Consider the following 16,798-nt stretch of genomic DNA (forward strand, 5'->3'; position numbering starts at 1 on the left):
TTCCACAAAAACTTTTTTATTTACATTTAATGGTAATTTATTTCCATCCAGCCACAGTAGGAAGCTCTATCTCTCAGAGTAAACCAAGTCTTAAAGTACTCTAGAGTCTATTCTTGCTACAATGTTTTTTTTCCTGATAGAATAATTTACTCAAAATCAGTTGCACCATATTCCCTACAGATATGTACACACTGCAGTGAAGACAGTAGTCTGTGAGGGTTCTTTGTCTCAAAAATAAAATAAAATAGATAAATTAAAATAAAATGAAATAAAATAAAATACCAAACACAAGATCCTGAAACAAACAAATAAATAAACAAAAGCCTAAAAAACACCTACTTTTACTTGCCCATCCCAGTGCAAAACAGAAGCTGAAGTTTCTAAATTAAAAATCACAGCCCTATAATCTCATTGGAAGCTGCTGTACAATTACCTGCCCTGATTTGTGGCAGATATATTCTCAGAAACAATCATTATTTGTACCCATGTACATTTCACGAGAGAGTGAATAGTTTCGTGTAGCATTTCTCCTCTAATTAAAAAAGAGACAGGTACAACGCTGACATCCTTGTTAGTAATAGACAGAAAATGCTAGAAAGTACTCGTTGTCTAGGATACTGATTTAAAATATACTAAAAAGCTGCACTATTCCAATAAAGACTCTGAGACTAAGGCTTAAAATACTTACTTGATAATGTCTCCTTCAAGAGCAATCACTCGTTTAATGATCTTCTGTTCAGGATTTCTAGGAGACCTGAGACAGAGGATAAGGTTACACAATCAGTAACATTCTCATTGTTTTAGGAAAATGAAAGAAATAGACACTATGAAAGCCATTAGAAGATTGCATCTTCTCCTTGAGTGAGCATCAATCACTTTGCTCCATGGTGAAGCTCCTGCAATCCCTGTCATTGCAAACCACCACTGAAAAGTGATGACCTGCTTACAAACAGCACAACAACCAACATGCCTTTTATTATGAAAAATACACTCCACAACATTAAAAGTAAAGCATCCCACTACCAATGAGGAGGGTACCTTTGCAAATAGATTAATGTATTAAAACTTGAATTCCCCATAAATTCTGGGGAAAATGTGTTAAACTTTTCTGTCATTCAATCAATTTGGGAGAAAAAAAAAATCTTCCTATGTTATATTAATATCTATCCCTAATTTAGGTAAGGCTTGCCTAGGGAATTGTGGAGGTTTAAAAATAAAAGTTGCAAAATTTTCTGAAAGTTGCAGCTTCTGGATGCATTGTTTTCACTTATTTTCCCATAGCATCTTTCATTGAGTAGATTCTGATGACACATTACATAATAGTATGAGAAAACAAAGACGAACTTGCATGTTCACCCTGAATATTCCAACTTCCTGGACACATATTATTAGATAGACTATTAAAAGTGTTATTCTACTGTAGTTTTGACAGGTTAATGTAGATATTTACATTATATGCACCACAAATTTTCTTTATACATTAACTCTTTTCTTCTACTCTTCACTTTTAATTACCTAACTATGCAAACTTAGAAGAATATCTTCATGTTATTAAAAAATTCTTTTTATTTGCTGCTTGTACATAGAAAAGTCAGGGAAGGAACAAACTGTTTTTATTTTCTGTTGATGCTTGGGTTCTCACTGTTAAGGCTTCAAGTAAAGTCTGCTAGACACACCACTGACAGAAGTGTATATTACAGTTTTGATGGCTAAAACCATCTTTGAGCTCATCTATGGTCAAATGGTAACATGCTAAGATTACACTTCTTTAAAAAGCAAAGCTGAGCTAAGTCTGGACAAAAATCTTGCCCACACGGCTGCATGACTAAAGGCATTTGAGGTTCACTTCCAGTTCCACTAGTTAAAAAGAAAAATGGGTTGAGAGCTAAGGGTTTTTGGTTTTCTTTTAATATTATACCAAAAAAATTCCAAATATTTTAAAATTAGCTTGGGGTTTTAGAATTTTTTTCTTGTGTGTGCATGTCAATACATTTGAAATAAATTTCTCTTTCAAAGTAATGAAATCAAATTCAAGAAGACTAATTTTGAATTTCAAAATAAAAAATAGCTTCCCTTTACAGTTTACCAAGCCTGGAAAGCTTATTTCCAACAAGCAATGAGGAACACTAAATATGAATAAAGACCATATTTTCATTCCCTAGTCATAACTCAAATTTTCATACAATTATGTAATTTACAGTAATATTTTATTTAGCATTAATTTTACCTGAAATGCTGTATATTCCAGTTCAGCCTTGCATTTCATGTTCCTTCTTAAGGTAGGAACACACAGTTTTATCATATTTTATATGTCAGTCTTGGGAGGAATTAATTAAGTTTCAGATGCTCGTATCATTTAAAGATATGGAATATCCACAGCACTTTTTGATGCTGGTCCTTGCAAGCAACACTTACTTCATTAAGCACTCATATAAGCATTGACCATGTCTTATTCTCAACCAAAGCCTATGTCTATGAAAAGACAACACACCTTTATTACAAGCTGTTATAAATTTAAAATATTTTTTGAATTTACTTTACTGCTAATTTATTTAATTTTTAATCCATTTAAGCTCAGGTTGTAATATTTTCATGTAAAATATAAGCAATGGAAATGATAATACATAATGATTGAATGAAAACAAATTTTATGTTTGCTTTTTCAAAATTCTGTTCTGGTTTAACACCTAACTTTCAAAGTAAGGTTCTCAGCAACTTCCCAGCAGGCATTTCCACTTGAACAGAATATATATTGCAATGCAATTACTGATCTCTCCCTTAATTGTCTTTCGTTGTGCAAAAATTTCTACTGACCTTGAAAAAACATCTCTCTAAGTCTAAGGTATGAGTAGTTGTTCAAAGAGTATTTACTTTCTTTGCTAGCAGTGATATATTTAAACCAAACACATAATTTATCTGAAAAACTTCAAGGAATTCCTTTCAGATACTATTATGAAAGAGTAATATTTTTAATACTGAAAGCCAGAATATTTTTAAAATAAACTTCATGCTAACATTCTGATTGTAATTCATAAAAATAGCAAAGGGCTGATAAAAGACAGATTAGCAGGCCCAAACTGGCCAATAATACGGGCACTTTTAGACCAAGGATTTTCAAGAGCTGAGCAGAATGGTTTACTTTCAAGAGCCAGTGTAGAACCAGGAGGTAAGAGAGACTGGTTCTGAAGTGATGGATATCGATGCCTTCCTGAATGGTGTATAGCATAACACTGGGATTTCACTGATTATTGAAATCACAAAAACATACAGGCCATTTCTGTCCTCTATGTTCAACCCCGCAGAGAACAGGGTGGGATCACGCTACTCCAAAGCATGTTTGCCAGGAAAAACAGGAAAAATGGTATAGCCAGCAGAAAAAACCACTTTGCAGCAAGAGATTTTCAGAAAGAAATTATGACAATTCCCTGAAAGCTTTCTCTTTACATATTTAGCAACTGAGTATTTCAGTCAATATTACTCCTAAATGTTTCCCTTTGAACCATTTTATTATACTAAATAATTATTATAAACCAAAATATTTTTAATGTGCTTGTTTAATTTTTTTCTCAGTTCATAACTTTCATCTAAATTCCATGTTTCTTTATGCAGATAGAGGATTGCATAATAAATGTAATATCTAATTACATCATAGGTTATGACACAATTTCTATGTTGTGGCAAAGAACATGCAATACAACAGTGAAGGAAAAAAAGTGTTCACACATTTTACTCTTGCTTTTGTTGTCATTCTTGTTATCAATTTCTCTTGTGCAGAATTACTGCATCCAATCCAGTACCAGGTTTAATATCTGTGTTTAGTTTGGACCCACCAGTACAAGAAAGGTATTCAAAACTGAATGGAAAAAGTGACAGCAAAATAATAGTAACAGAAGAGCACTGTAACAGCAATGGCTAAGGAAATCCGGCAAAGGGTTCAATTACTATGGTCATCTACCTAATTGCTGACTAGGAATTCAGAATTTTTGGAAATATACACAGCAGAGATTAGCAAACAGTGAGTTGCAGCAAGGGAAATTCCAGTGTTGCAGGTTGCCCTGAGAGGCTGAGAACCACAGACATACTCAGAGCTCAATGGGACACAGCTCTGGGCAGTCTGACCCAAATTCAGTCTAACCTGCCTTGAGTGGTTGGTATGATTAGATAGTCACTAGAGGTGCATTAAGACAATTTATGTCTTATTTCTTAGAAAAGAATTTATCTTTTTCACTTCTATAGCCATTAGTCTTATTCAAGTGCATGAAGAATCAGAATGTTAATGTCTTAAAATACAAAATCTTTTGTCACGGATGCAAGCTCTGATGCTAGAAGAGACCACAGTGATCACTTTATTTATCTGCTGTAGCCCACAGATTATTTCTTTCTGTGTTTTTCTTGCAGTACCTAATTCTATTATTAAGCATTTTTAAAGAATGTTATGATATCATGTCTCAACATTCTGAGTTGCAAGGAGACTAACACCCAGAGAAATTACTCCACAGTTTAATTATCCTTGCTATAAGGAAATTGCATCTGCATTCAAAATTGAATTTATCCTAGTTCAATTTCAATTTCATGCCTTCTCCTCCAAGGCAGAAAACCCCTCAACATCTTATTTCTTCTTCACGAAGAAAGATTTGGGCACATCAGTTCTTAAATTTCTCTTGGATTCATCACCTAGAATTGCCTAAACTTCTTAGCACACACTTTTCCAATTCTGAGATCCCTTTTTACAAACTCCTCCAACATTTTCTTTTTCTTCTTAGCACACATGGGAATCTAGTGTTATTCAGCTTGGATTATTACTGTGCTTAGTAATCAATTAAGTAGAGAAACGTGGCCTTATTTGCTGGCTCAATCAAAAAATTTCTTTCCTGTTTAACATTCCATTTATTTTTGTATAGTCAGGCAAAAAGCTCATCCTTTTCATCCTAGGAGTTGGTGTTGAAAAGACACCAAAATTGACAATTAACCCTTCTCTGAGTAAATTGCTTGCTAAAACAATTAAAAATAAAGTTTAGACCACTACTTGCACTTCACATTCCATAGAGCATGTTTGTGAACACTGACCATGTGTTTCACATCACGTTACCCTGTTTTTCCCTGCACTCCTTCCACACTTGGCCAATGATTACAAAGACAATTGACAAAAACCAGCACCTCCCTTTGGATGACACAGCAATCTGCTGGAAATATTACTGTTCACAAATGTGCCTCCAACCACATCCATACCTTCACAGCTGAACAGTCTGTTTGTAATCTGATCAATGTCCCTCCATTAACACCACAAAAGGCAATTTTCTTGATCAAAGTATAATGTGGCAGTAAAAAGAATGCTTAAAGAAATCAAATATCTATATTATAACCGGTATCAACATTTATATTTTGATATAAATTTGATATTTATATTTATCTAGCTGTTTTGTAATTTTACTGATAAAACATACCAGGTTTGCTTGACAAAATCTATTCCTGAATTAACACCTTTAAGTGTATTTTAGCTTCTACTAATAGAATAAGAAAAAAAAAGTTATCATTTTGCTCAGGTACTTTGCTTTCTGGCCTAAAACTGGTTTACCTTTAGAGGAAGTGAAATAGATTAGATTAGCAGCAAGAAATATTATGTAGCAATTATATGCAATTTTGAGAATGTTAGCAGATAATGAGAGCATCAATACGAGCTCCTCAAATTTTCCTGGATTTCCTTTGGCCTCATTTGAGGAAGCAGACACAGTCTTAATAAATACTAGTTTAGTGAAACATTTTGAATATTCATCATTTTTCAATCATAATTTACAAAATAAGTACTTAAAGACAGCAGTTGCACCAACTGGTTAGGCATAAGTTCTAGCAATGCTTGATTTGCTCAGCATCTCCAGTGCAAAACATGTACAAAGATATAATTAAAAATATGAGGAAAACTGCTTCTAGGAACATCCTGCAATTCCTAACTCCATTCTACTTTTAACACTTCTTAATCAAACCTCTGTTAAAAAGCAAAATCATTCACTGCCAAAAAAAATTTTGTTTTTACTGAAAGCAGTGTTTTATAATAATTATAGATTCCAAGCAGGCACTGGTGGAAAGGTAGTGTTTTATTTTTCTTACATTTCAAACTATTTGTGTATAACCTACAGCAATTCTTATTTGAAATGTATTGGTGAATTCTGAGCAACCTCTAAACAAAAATAACAATCTGAATAGAATACCTGCATAAAGCATCAGAAAAGAAGTCATGCACTTTGTTCTACAGCCATAGCTAGAGCAAGTAAACAATTCTCTCAAGCTCTGCACTTTGAAGTGTTCAAGAAACAAGTGAATATGGCAACTGGTGCTATGGCCTAGTCAGTAAAGTGGTGTTCAGTCAAGTGCTGGACTCAATGATCTTGGAGGTCTTTTCCAATCTTAATGATTTTATGATTCTTGCATGCTTGTTGCTCCTTTCCCGTTCTAATGGGCTTCCATTCCTTTCCTTCTCTCTACATTCTGATTTTGTCCTGAGCTTTCAAGCAGATCAGGAAGTAACTCTAAAGTGAAACGGTAGCTTCCATGTAAATAAACATCCACAATGTTATCTCCTGGTGCCAGACATTATTTAGCAGAGATCTCCTACACTAAAGATGGAGTTGGAGGGAAATTAATAAAGGTCTGCATAATTTCAAAACAACTGAGTTTTCCCTGGTATATCCACAGCATGCTGTAGAATTTCAACCTCACTGTATGATAAGACAGCAGCAGCATCAGTTTTCAGTGTTTTTCATAGGTCTTGGAGGGATACTGCAAATAATTTAATCTTCAGATAACTATGTGTCGTGGTTTTAAAGCAGTAACTAAAAAAATTACTAGAAAACTTGCTTATTTCCTGCTGTGAGATATGGATTAGAACAAGAGCAAAACAGGCTTAAAACTTAAAAGGAATAAAGAAAGTTTATTAACAAAACTACAAGAATAAGAACACCAGAATAAACCTCCAGAAAACTCCTTTATCCCCCACTACCCAACCATTTCCTTGTTCACATGAGAATATAGAGACAAAAAACTTTGGAACTTTGGTGTTTAAAACAGTCCCAATTCCTGCTAGAGTCTTTTCATCAGCCTTTGTAGAGAAACAGAAGTTTTCTTCTGCTAATCTAGGGAGTTTTTCACAAGAAAAACTATTTCTGTTATAGCTTTCTATTTTTCTGATGCCAGCTGCCGGGAAATCTGTCATCAGTTCACTCCTCCCATTTCACATCACTCTGAGGTGTGTATGGGCCATGAGTCTAGGGATGTCATTTTTAAGGATGAGTTATTCAAAGGCAAAAGTTCTCTTCATCTGTCTCTGTGAGCTTCCCTGGAAAACAGAAGTTTTCTCTTTGCCTCAAGCGGCCCCAAATCTTCAACTATTACTTCTCTCCTTCTGTTCCAGCACCTCACTGTACCATAATTACTCCACCTTCTGCTCAAAATCCACACTTTGAGCACTCCATTCCTCCCCATATACTCTGTCATGAATTAAAGGAGTTTTTTCAGGACACTATTGTCCATCTCCATAGCTTTAACAGAAAAATATTTCAGCTTATAAAGCATCTCCTTATTCTCCACCTCTTCTGAAGCTTAATTCTTTTCTTTACTGTCTCTGGTAGTTTATAAAGTATCTTTACATGTTGATTACTCTCTTTTTCTTTCTCTGGATAAAAGGATTAATCTGCAAGTCTCATCTGGGTAATGAAAAGGTTAAAATCTTGCCCAGGCTTTTGTAGATGGTTCTGTGACCTCTGCTGGAGCAGGAGCTGGAGCTGTCTGCGATGGAAGATTCTTCATGGCTGCTCTGGAGAGTGTGGTCACTGTCTCATCCTGCCGCAGGTCAAGAGCTTTTTTCTTTCTTTACTCGGCAGTCTCTGGTGAATTCAGTCACAGCAAAAACTGCAGCCGAGCCAGGGACCGGCCTGGCCCGGCCAGAGCCCGGGGCAAGCCCCGCAGGCCCCATCTCCCGGCCGGGAGCCGCTGGGCCCAGCCCAGCCCCTGCCCGGGCCGCATGGGCTGGGCAGGGAACGGGAGGCCAGCTGGAGCTCTGTTACCTTTCACAGCCAGGAAACTCAGAGACAAAGAAATTCCCAGGCTTAGGTCTTAAGGTGGTGTTCACTCACCAAGTGAAGTTGTTAAGTGGTTGATCTCACTTTTCAATGGTTAAAACTGCTGTCAATTCTTAGAAATGGCCAGCTGTTGGCTAGGAGAAAAACTCCCATCAGCCTCCAGCGGTTTTAGCTTTCTTAGGTGTTTCTCTTTGTTTTCTTAAATGCCAATCTATCACACTATGGAATGTCCCCAGCATTAACTAGATGTACGATTCCTGTATGACAAAATTAAGAAATCTTTTCTAGACTTTGGATCAGGCAATTAAAACTGTGTATCTGAAAAACTTTCAGAATTATATATGACTAAATAAAAAAATTAAAAAAAAATATCCATTAGAAATTACCATTTTTTAATTACATCTAGTTAGTTACAGTAAGGCAAGGAAAACAAAAAAAAAAGGAGGACAACTGATAACTCTAAACAAAATGTTTCACAGCAATAAAACTATTTAGTACTGCAAAACAACATGACAAGGGACTCTGAAAAATCTTTTAAAATACTACAGTAACTTGGAAGTATAGATACTAATTTGAAGTAAAATCACATTTAATTGTTTCTCAGCCTTCCAATCTAACCACTTTCAGGTTAAATGACTCAGCTGCTTGTAATGCAGGCTGTGTAATCACAACAGTTATGTGCACTTGACCTTCTTCCTGTTAACAGAGAGACTCAATTAATTACTTGCTGTTTTAACCGGCCATTTCACCTTATCTTCACCTTTTTCAAAAGGGTTGCGAAACTCCAACTTAACCTTTGACTTTGGAAGCATACAAAGAAATATTTATCTACCAAATAGGAAGTTAGCCTGATCTAGGAATGAGAATACCTGGGTTTCTATGCTTAAGTCCAAAACAGTAATATATGCACTGTTTCATTAACCACCATGCTGCAGTGTAGGAGCCACATTTCATCTTTACCACAGCTGCCCAAACATTCTAATCTGTAAATATTACTTACTAATAAAATATTAGTTACTTCCATTGTAAAAGACAACAGAGGGAAAGGCACAGAAAACTGCAAAATGTAATCAAATGCTTGAAGATAATTCTTCCTTGCCATATGGGATATCAGATAGAAATAACCTAATCTACACATTGCCTATTAAAATCATCAAAAAAATTACTGTATATGCTGTAATATGCACTTCTACACCTTCTTCCATTCTGCGATTAGACCTGTGTTCAGTGGCAACTCTTCTAAGCATGCAAAATTAAGTAATCAGTTGCTCACCCTAAAACGGCAATTGTTTCTACACACTACACATTGTGCAGCAATTTTCAATCATTATTCCTTTCTGATGGAGCGCCAGAAAACTTCTCTAGTTTTCTGAACACCACCACAACTATTAAAAAAAGTACTGGATGTATTTTTAGATATTAAAAACATCAGCGAAGATGTTGCCACTGAAGATGAATAGATCACATGGACACAGGTCGAGGTGTGGTGAAAATAAGAGAGAGTTTATTTTTCCTCCCAGGATTTATAGGCTTCTGACCATGGCCAGGGATTGGATGGTCAGGATAACACTTTCTCACTGCACTGGCCATGAGAGATGCCCATCACAAGACATGTAACAGAAAGAATGTACACATATCTATGTTTACAGTTACTGTCCTGGGAAAGTCTTTAGAAAACTATGTTAGCAAGCTCAGAAGCTGAGTTTTCAGGGCAACAGCAACCTAGGAACCAAAACATTATTTCTTTTGAGATAATAAACATTATGAAGTCTGGTTCTCATACTGTCTCTCCTGGAGACTAATTTTAGCATGTCCAATAGGATTAACAGTATATTTAATTAAAAGAAGTTATGACTCTAAAGAAGTCATAGTTTTTATCTATTTTGAAACCACCTAAACGCCATCAGAACATTGCTTTTTAAATTTCACTAATGCTGCTTCAAGCACCTGTTGTGAAAATCTCTTTCTTGATAATTCTAAGTAGCTGGATATATTTTCTCAAATGTAATCTCAGATACAGTCAAGAAACTAAGCCTTTCAGATGAGTTAAGTCTGTTATAGTCAGTGCACAGAATGTAACAATTAAAGTGGGATGAATCAGTCTTCGGAGGAGTATCTCTCTCAATGGCTACAAAAGAAGACAGACATCAGCTCAGTCTAGCCATCTTAACCATTAAATGATTAAAGATAAACAGCTTAAAAATATTGTTTCATCTACCTTATAAGTATCTGTAGCAGATTTTGCTTTTCAAATAACACTGGAAAGTAAGTATTAACAGTGAGGTAAAGGAAAGACCACAAATAATGTATACTTTTTATATAGTTGTAATATACCTTCTTAGTAAAAAACAGTTTAAGAGTAGAGACATGTCAATGTCAATTCATAGAAAATCAAACAAACCACCAACTTAAAGTTCCCTACTGAGGTCAATAGAAGTCCTGATTTCAGAATTATCCCTCTTTTTTACATTTTTTAAGTAGTGCTGCATGAAATACAAATACCTTTCTTCCATGTTTATGACAAACAAAATGAAAATCAATTATGTCCCAACTAGTAAAATGTCAAGACAGAAGTTTAACTAAGAAAAAAATTTGTATCTCTGTCTCATGGTCATTAAAAAAAACCTGTCCGTGAGATAGAATACTAAATATCTCCATGTTGTCACTAAGCACATTTATACATAAATTCTTTTCAGAATGTGCAACGTTAACTTCACTGGAACTTATGTACAGTTATATCATAAAATAACATTTCAGAAATAGAGAGTGCTGCTAAGGATAACTGATTTCTATAGCTGAAAATTTAGTATATTTTTGTAATAAAACACAGAAAAAAAGTGAGAAACAACATTAACAAAACACAACCACAGTTACAAAATATCATTCGCAGAAGTTACAAGACATGCTTAAAAAAAGAACATTAATAAGATTACTGGACACAGGTAAAACCTCTCAAAAAAACCCCACAAAAAACAACAACCTAAAGTCAGATTTTCTACTTCACAGCTTCTGCTTTTATCTTTGATACAGAATTAACCGCAGGTGTCCATCCTGCAGATGACATCAAGCTGAATTAACCATAGATTGGCTGCTTTAACAGAAATCCTTGTAGTAATAGAATTGATGGCCTGCTTTTGAGGATTTAGGAAATAGAAGCAATGGCAAGTTGAATAGGTAGTATTTTTCCGCATTATATTCTCTCGCAAAATGTGATCTTCTGTGTCAGCAGGTCATCAAGCATTTTGCTCCATTTTCTACTAATTGCATTATCCTCTAATTACATTATCCTCTACTTATGTGCTGCCACAGAAAGAAGAAAGGACCCTGCACAATAACTAAGGGTATTGTTTTAAGAGACTTTGATCACTTGAGCAGGCATAAAGAGCTTTGAGGAGTTTGTCAAGAATAAAACAGTGCACCATGTTGGTTTTGGCCATGAGATTTTTAGGATTCTGAGCTGTAAGACATTTCTTCTCTTGTATGATGGCAAATAAATTTATTTAAAATATTAAGAAAGGAAAATTAAATAAATAAGAAGTATCATCAACAGTGAACAGCATAAATTAGTAAAATATTTATATCTACAGGTGCTTTTTCCCCTTCATACAAGCTCTTTACAGTGCTCCCCTTTGCCCCGAAGGGCAATCTGCTCTCTCTCTGCACCAACTGTGCACACAGCTCAGGGCTTGGTCTGCTCACTTGCTTCCCAGCTCTTCCCACGCTTCAGTCCGCTCTGGTTATTCCACCCAAAACAAATTCTTCAGTCTCAGGCAGCAGCAAACCCCATCCTAGCCCCATCCATCCTGTCAAACCCAAACCTGTGTGACAGTTTCCCACAGAAAGTCCCTGGCACAGTTTTCTCTGAGGAAGTGATATGCTGCTCAGAATATTGCTAGATAAGGGAGAAGCTGGCAGAAGAGACAAGGGAGGGGGAAAGATTAGACTAAGATTAGACTAAATTTTGCAGACACTTTTTTCCACATTCTGAGGACTAACTCCTCTTCACCCTCTATCCACGGGACTAAAGTTCAAACAAATTATTTATAATTTTTTTATTTTCACCTTTTAAAACTGTATCCATGAAGAACAAGGTGAATTCCAGTTTTACTAAAATTTGAAATTTTTGTGCCGGTCTTAAATTTCTTTTAACCTGTTGATCCATAGGTTTTTTTAAATGAAAAGTTCTTATTTCTGAAAGTTTTACAGAATAAAAAAAAAAGAGAAAGTCCTCTCACAGAAAATGATCAGAAGATAGCAAAGTAAAATGCAAGCCAGAAGGACTAACGACACAAGCTTGTATGAGAAATTAGTATGGAAGAATAATTCTTTACTTTTCAGTGACTGGAAGTATTAGCAGTATTAGCAGCATGAAAATTTGGGAGGAAAAATATGCAAGATATGACCTGGGATTAACAAAACTTTTCAGAAATTCTACTGGATCTACTCCTGAATATTTTAAATATGTAGGAATATTATATATACAGAATATTATTCTGTATATTTCAGACAATCCTGACAAATTCTTAAATGTGCTAACTGTCTCTGTTGACAGAGAATATCAGTTAGAAACACAAAAAGGTTAATTCAGCTAATTCAAATTTGGCATTGTTGCCTTTGCCATTCTAATTTTAAGTCTTTACATTTTCATTAAAGGTGTATAGCCACAAGTTTGAAACACAGACTTTCATGCATTTGGGGTTGAGAGAAGCTCTTTCACATCTTATTGTAAGAAAGCAAGAACAACAATACAAATTATTTGGGTTATGAAGAGCCAAAAAGAGTAAAAATTAAGAAATCATAGTTCTTTTCAACACTGGTGACTACGGCACCACAAAATTAATTATTTAGAAGAGCCTAACCTTATAATTTTGATTCTCCAAAGGTTATTCTACTACACATTCCTGATCAGTATTTGTTGCAGTCAAAAAGCAAAAGACATATACTGGAATGTATTTAAGCTGTATGATGTTTTGAGACACTAGCTGTATACTTCTGGCTCAAAATCTAAAGATAGCTTTTGCATATGTGCTTCAAATGACGCATCACTACAGAAACGGTTACTAACACGGTTCCTTAAAATTCAAGCTGGCAATATGTTTAGAAAGTAGGATAATGATAAGGCTGTCAGAGCCATAATGTTAGAAGTATAACCTTACTACTTTGAAAGAAGCTGTGCAAGAGTATAAAAAAGCATCTATGAGATTTTTTTAAAGGATTTACAGAATTCAGAAACAGTAAGATTAAGTTAAGTTTCTTTTTCACTGAATTGCAGTCCTGAGACTTACTACTTATGTAACTCCCTGTAAATTCAAAGCACTAAGTGACTGACATTTCTGATTTGTGGTGTTTGGTAAAAAGCTACCAGTGTACTCATCTTTGCTATTCAGGTTTGCTGTGCAGACAGTATGGAACTAAGTGTTACAAATGATTAATTGGAACATAATCAAATTGTTATTAAAAATAGTTGTCACATCTGAAACACTAGATATTTCTCTGCTTTGTGATCGCTTCAAGTTGTCAAGATGAGTCGCCAGCAGCCAACCAACCAGTGACAGGCAAGGAGTGCTCAGCAGGCAAAGATGTTTGTGGTACAAATCTGCCATATAAAACATAATGGGAATCCCTCAAATTCCTGCCTGTTTATCAGCTTGAAGGAGCAAAAAAATCAAAGCTGTTCTTCCATTAGGTGTTCACAAGCATGTCTGTGCTAGGAGTAGGCAGTATTAACTCTTTGAATGTAGTGAGAAGCAAATGCCCCTGATCCCCCCAAAGACAAGCCAATTCATTCTCAGGGGTCAGGGACTCTGCACCGCTGGAACACTCACACAACTCTTTCCACAAAGGGCAACACTCACAGATGGGTCACTCCAGCCAATGCAATCACTGAAATAACAAATATTTGTTTGAACTTTCTTTATTATACTTCTGTTTCATAAAGTATGAGGAATTATACATTAAACAAATAGTTGAAATACCTCCCATTTCATTATCATTATCCCATACCCATTATCATTACATCTTGTCCTTAATTGAGAGAGGAATGTACATTACACAACATTCTATACAGACCTCTTTAATCTATTGATAATTAGACAACAGATTAACTGTGACTGCAATAAAGTCACTGCTGGATGAAAAAATATGGAGAATGATTGGGCTAATTTGTGCTCTTTTTCAGTTCCTATGCTTTAAAAAGAAAATTCTACATAATTTCAGGATTTTCATGTGGTATCTACAATGAAAAATACAGCATGAATACCTGCCCTGAATCTGAAGGCAAGATCTAAATTAGATTTAAGAATAGGCATCTCAAAGAAAACTGACACACCCTGGACTGAACTTCTGTAATGCAAGCAAGTTGTTAGTGGTTAAATTTCAACATTAATACATATGGCATCATTTTGGCTCAAATGGGTGACTTCATAGCTTATTCACCAGAGTTCATTCTTTCTTTGTTCAATATACCTTAGGGTCAATATGGAAGGGAAATAACCTTGAGCCTGACTTCATACATGTGCAGGGTTAGTATGTGCATGCTAACAATGCCCTCATCACATGAAGCTTCCTCTTACCATCCTACAAAACTGGGATACGTAAAAAAGTCTGTTATCTGGTTGATGGCAGTTATCCTTATAATTGCTACTAGTCAGCACCAACTATAAGACAAAGTCACTCTAACTTCCAGTAAAAGAAAGATAAAGTTATTTTTTCCCTGTCAGGAGCTAAAGAAGAAAACATAGGTAGCTGCCATGAAACAACTATGTTGATAATGTACATGAGATTTCAGGTCATGAGATTTCACTCATGTAACTGGATATGGACTCTAATAACTTGTGATTGATTAAAACACAACTTGGCACCCTACTTTCATTTGAAGATTCTAATAAATGGTCACTTTCTATTGCATTTTTGTTCCTCTGGTTAATCACAATTATCCTCTGAGTGTTAATAATATATTAACATTTGAAGTTGTCCAACATCCTTTAAATTTTTTCCCAAGATTAATCCTAATGTACAGAATAGGGTCAAATAGAAAAACTTCCAGTGCCCATCTTTATGCACAACAAACTGTATAATTTTAGAAGAGTTTCTCTCTCTCAAGACACAGATGAGAAACATTTACAACTATTTTACATCCTGAGAGTAGTTAGCCAGTTCAAAGAAAGATGCAAGATCTTCTTTTCTTTTAAAAACTTACTCTGCTTTCACCATTTCTACTTTATGAATAATAAATGCTGCCTGTTTGAAAACAATTAAACAGGGGAAAATAAACCTTGCAGTCCCCTCACATTATTTTCCATAGTCATTCATCTTCATTTCTTTAAACTTGGCTTCTGCTCCACTAGCTTATATTAACTGGTGCAAACTTTGGGTGAACTAGAAGAAATGGAGCCAAAGGAAAACCTCATTTAAAAAAAAAAAAATAAGAAAAAAAAAGTGCAAAACACGAACTACAGTGTAACCTAAAAATGGTGTAGCTTCTGTTTGTGTTAGTGGGAGTGGGAAATTGAGGAATAAGTAACAGATTTCTCTCTTCTTGGCTTTCATGTTTTGATGCATTGAAATGGTTAATTAATGTTCTTGAATTAAGAACATAGACATCTAAGTAGAAAATGTTTTAAGATTTTAGATTGACTAATAGGAAGCCTGACTAACAGCATATGACCCAAATAAAAAATAACGTATACAAGCATAAAAAAAAAAATAAAATAAATATTTGACTCCTTTGAACAGTCACATGAAAGGAGATGCATAAAAATAATTTTTAGACCCCTAACAGCTGAGTTCTGGTCCATCCAGCAGACAGCTAGTTGAATAAATAAATTTCTGCAACATTCTTGTTTGCCAGATCTCAGATCACACTGAGTCTTTTAAATACATTCTCAACTTTGGCTAGATGATCTGTAGTCCAGTGTTTGCAAAAGTCAATAGAGTTGTAACTATACTCAAAAAGCTAACAAAATATTTCAGATCTTATGAAAAGTCACAACCTACTTTCAAAAAAATTCTAAATATAAAGTAGAAAGTTTATAGATTACATTTAACAGAACAGTGTTCCCTCAAGAACAATTTTGTAAGCTACAGTAACAGCTCCTAGTCATATTCTGAACAAAAATGTATTATTTCTTTTCTTAAAAAATTAATGATGGTTGGTTTTGGAGATAATGTGAAAAGAGGGAAAAAAACTTGCGTAAACTAGAATTTTTAACACTAAGTTCATTTGTGAATGAGTTGTATATTGCTTGCAGCAGTTCAATGAGACTGCATACATTCCAGGAAAATTTTAGACCTTAAGTCTATGAGACAGATGCAGTCTACTCCCCAACTGTTGAATAACAATTTCATTGCTCATGTAGTGGAGCAGAAAATGGACGAATGAAATTAGAAAAACCTTCTCCGTTTGAATATAACATGCCCTTAAATGCATAATAAATTTTGGAAAGAAAACTAGCCATATAAACACTAATGTGCACTGTGTATTTAATGGTTTTTATCATGTATGGAAATGCACTGCTATACTGAATTGATCAGTTTTAATTATGCAAAAATTAGAAAGTACTAGCATAGTGCAAGTGAAATGCTATAAAATGAGCAGTGGTACTAGATGCCCAACTTAAGATGCCTGAGGGCCTTGTTATTTTCTTGGTTAAAAGCTCCTTTTCTACTTACTTTTAAGTGGGTCAAAGAAATCACAAGGTATATAGAAAAAATTTGGTTTTGTCAAC

The 16,798-nt window shown here is 34.9% G+C and overlaps 1 protein-coding gene across 1 annotated transcript in view; it reads right to left on the bottom strand.

Moving 5' to 3' along the window:
- Nucleotides 1–16,798, bottom strand: part of LOC131573608 (mitochondrial inner membrane protease subunit 2-like) — a 405,788-nt gene that overhangs the window by 137,687 nt on the left and 251,303 nt on the right. The window contains exon 4 of the mRNA XM_058827711.1: nucleotides 689–754. Within this exon, the coding sequence (XP_058683694.1) occupies nucleotides 689–754 (66 nt within the window). The remainder of the gene's footprint in view (nucleotides 1–688; nucleotides 755–16,798) is intronic.

This window comes from Poecile atricapillus, chromosome Z (assembly GCF_030490865.1).
Source record: "Poecile atricapillus isolate bPoeAtr1 chromosome Z, bPoeAtr1.hap1, whole genome shotgun sequence".
Lineage (NCBI taxonomy): Eukaryota > Metazoa > Chordata > Aves > Passeriformes > Paridae > Poecile > Poecile atricapillus.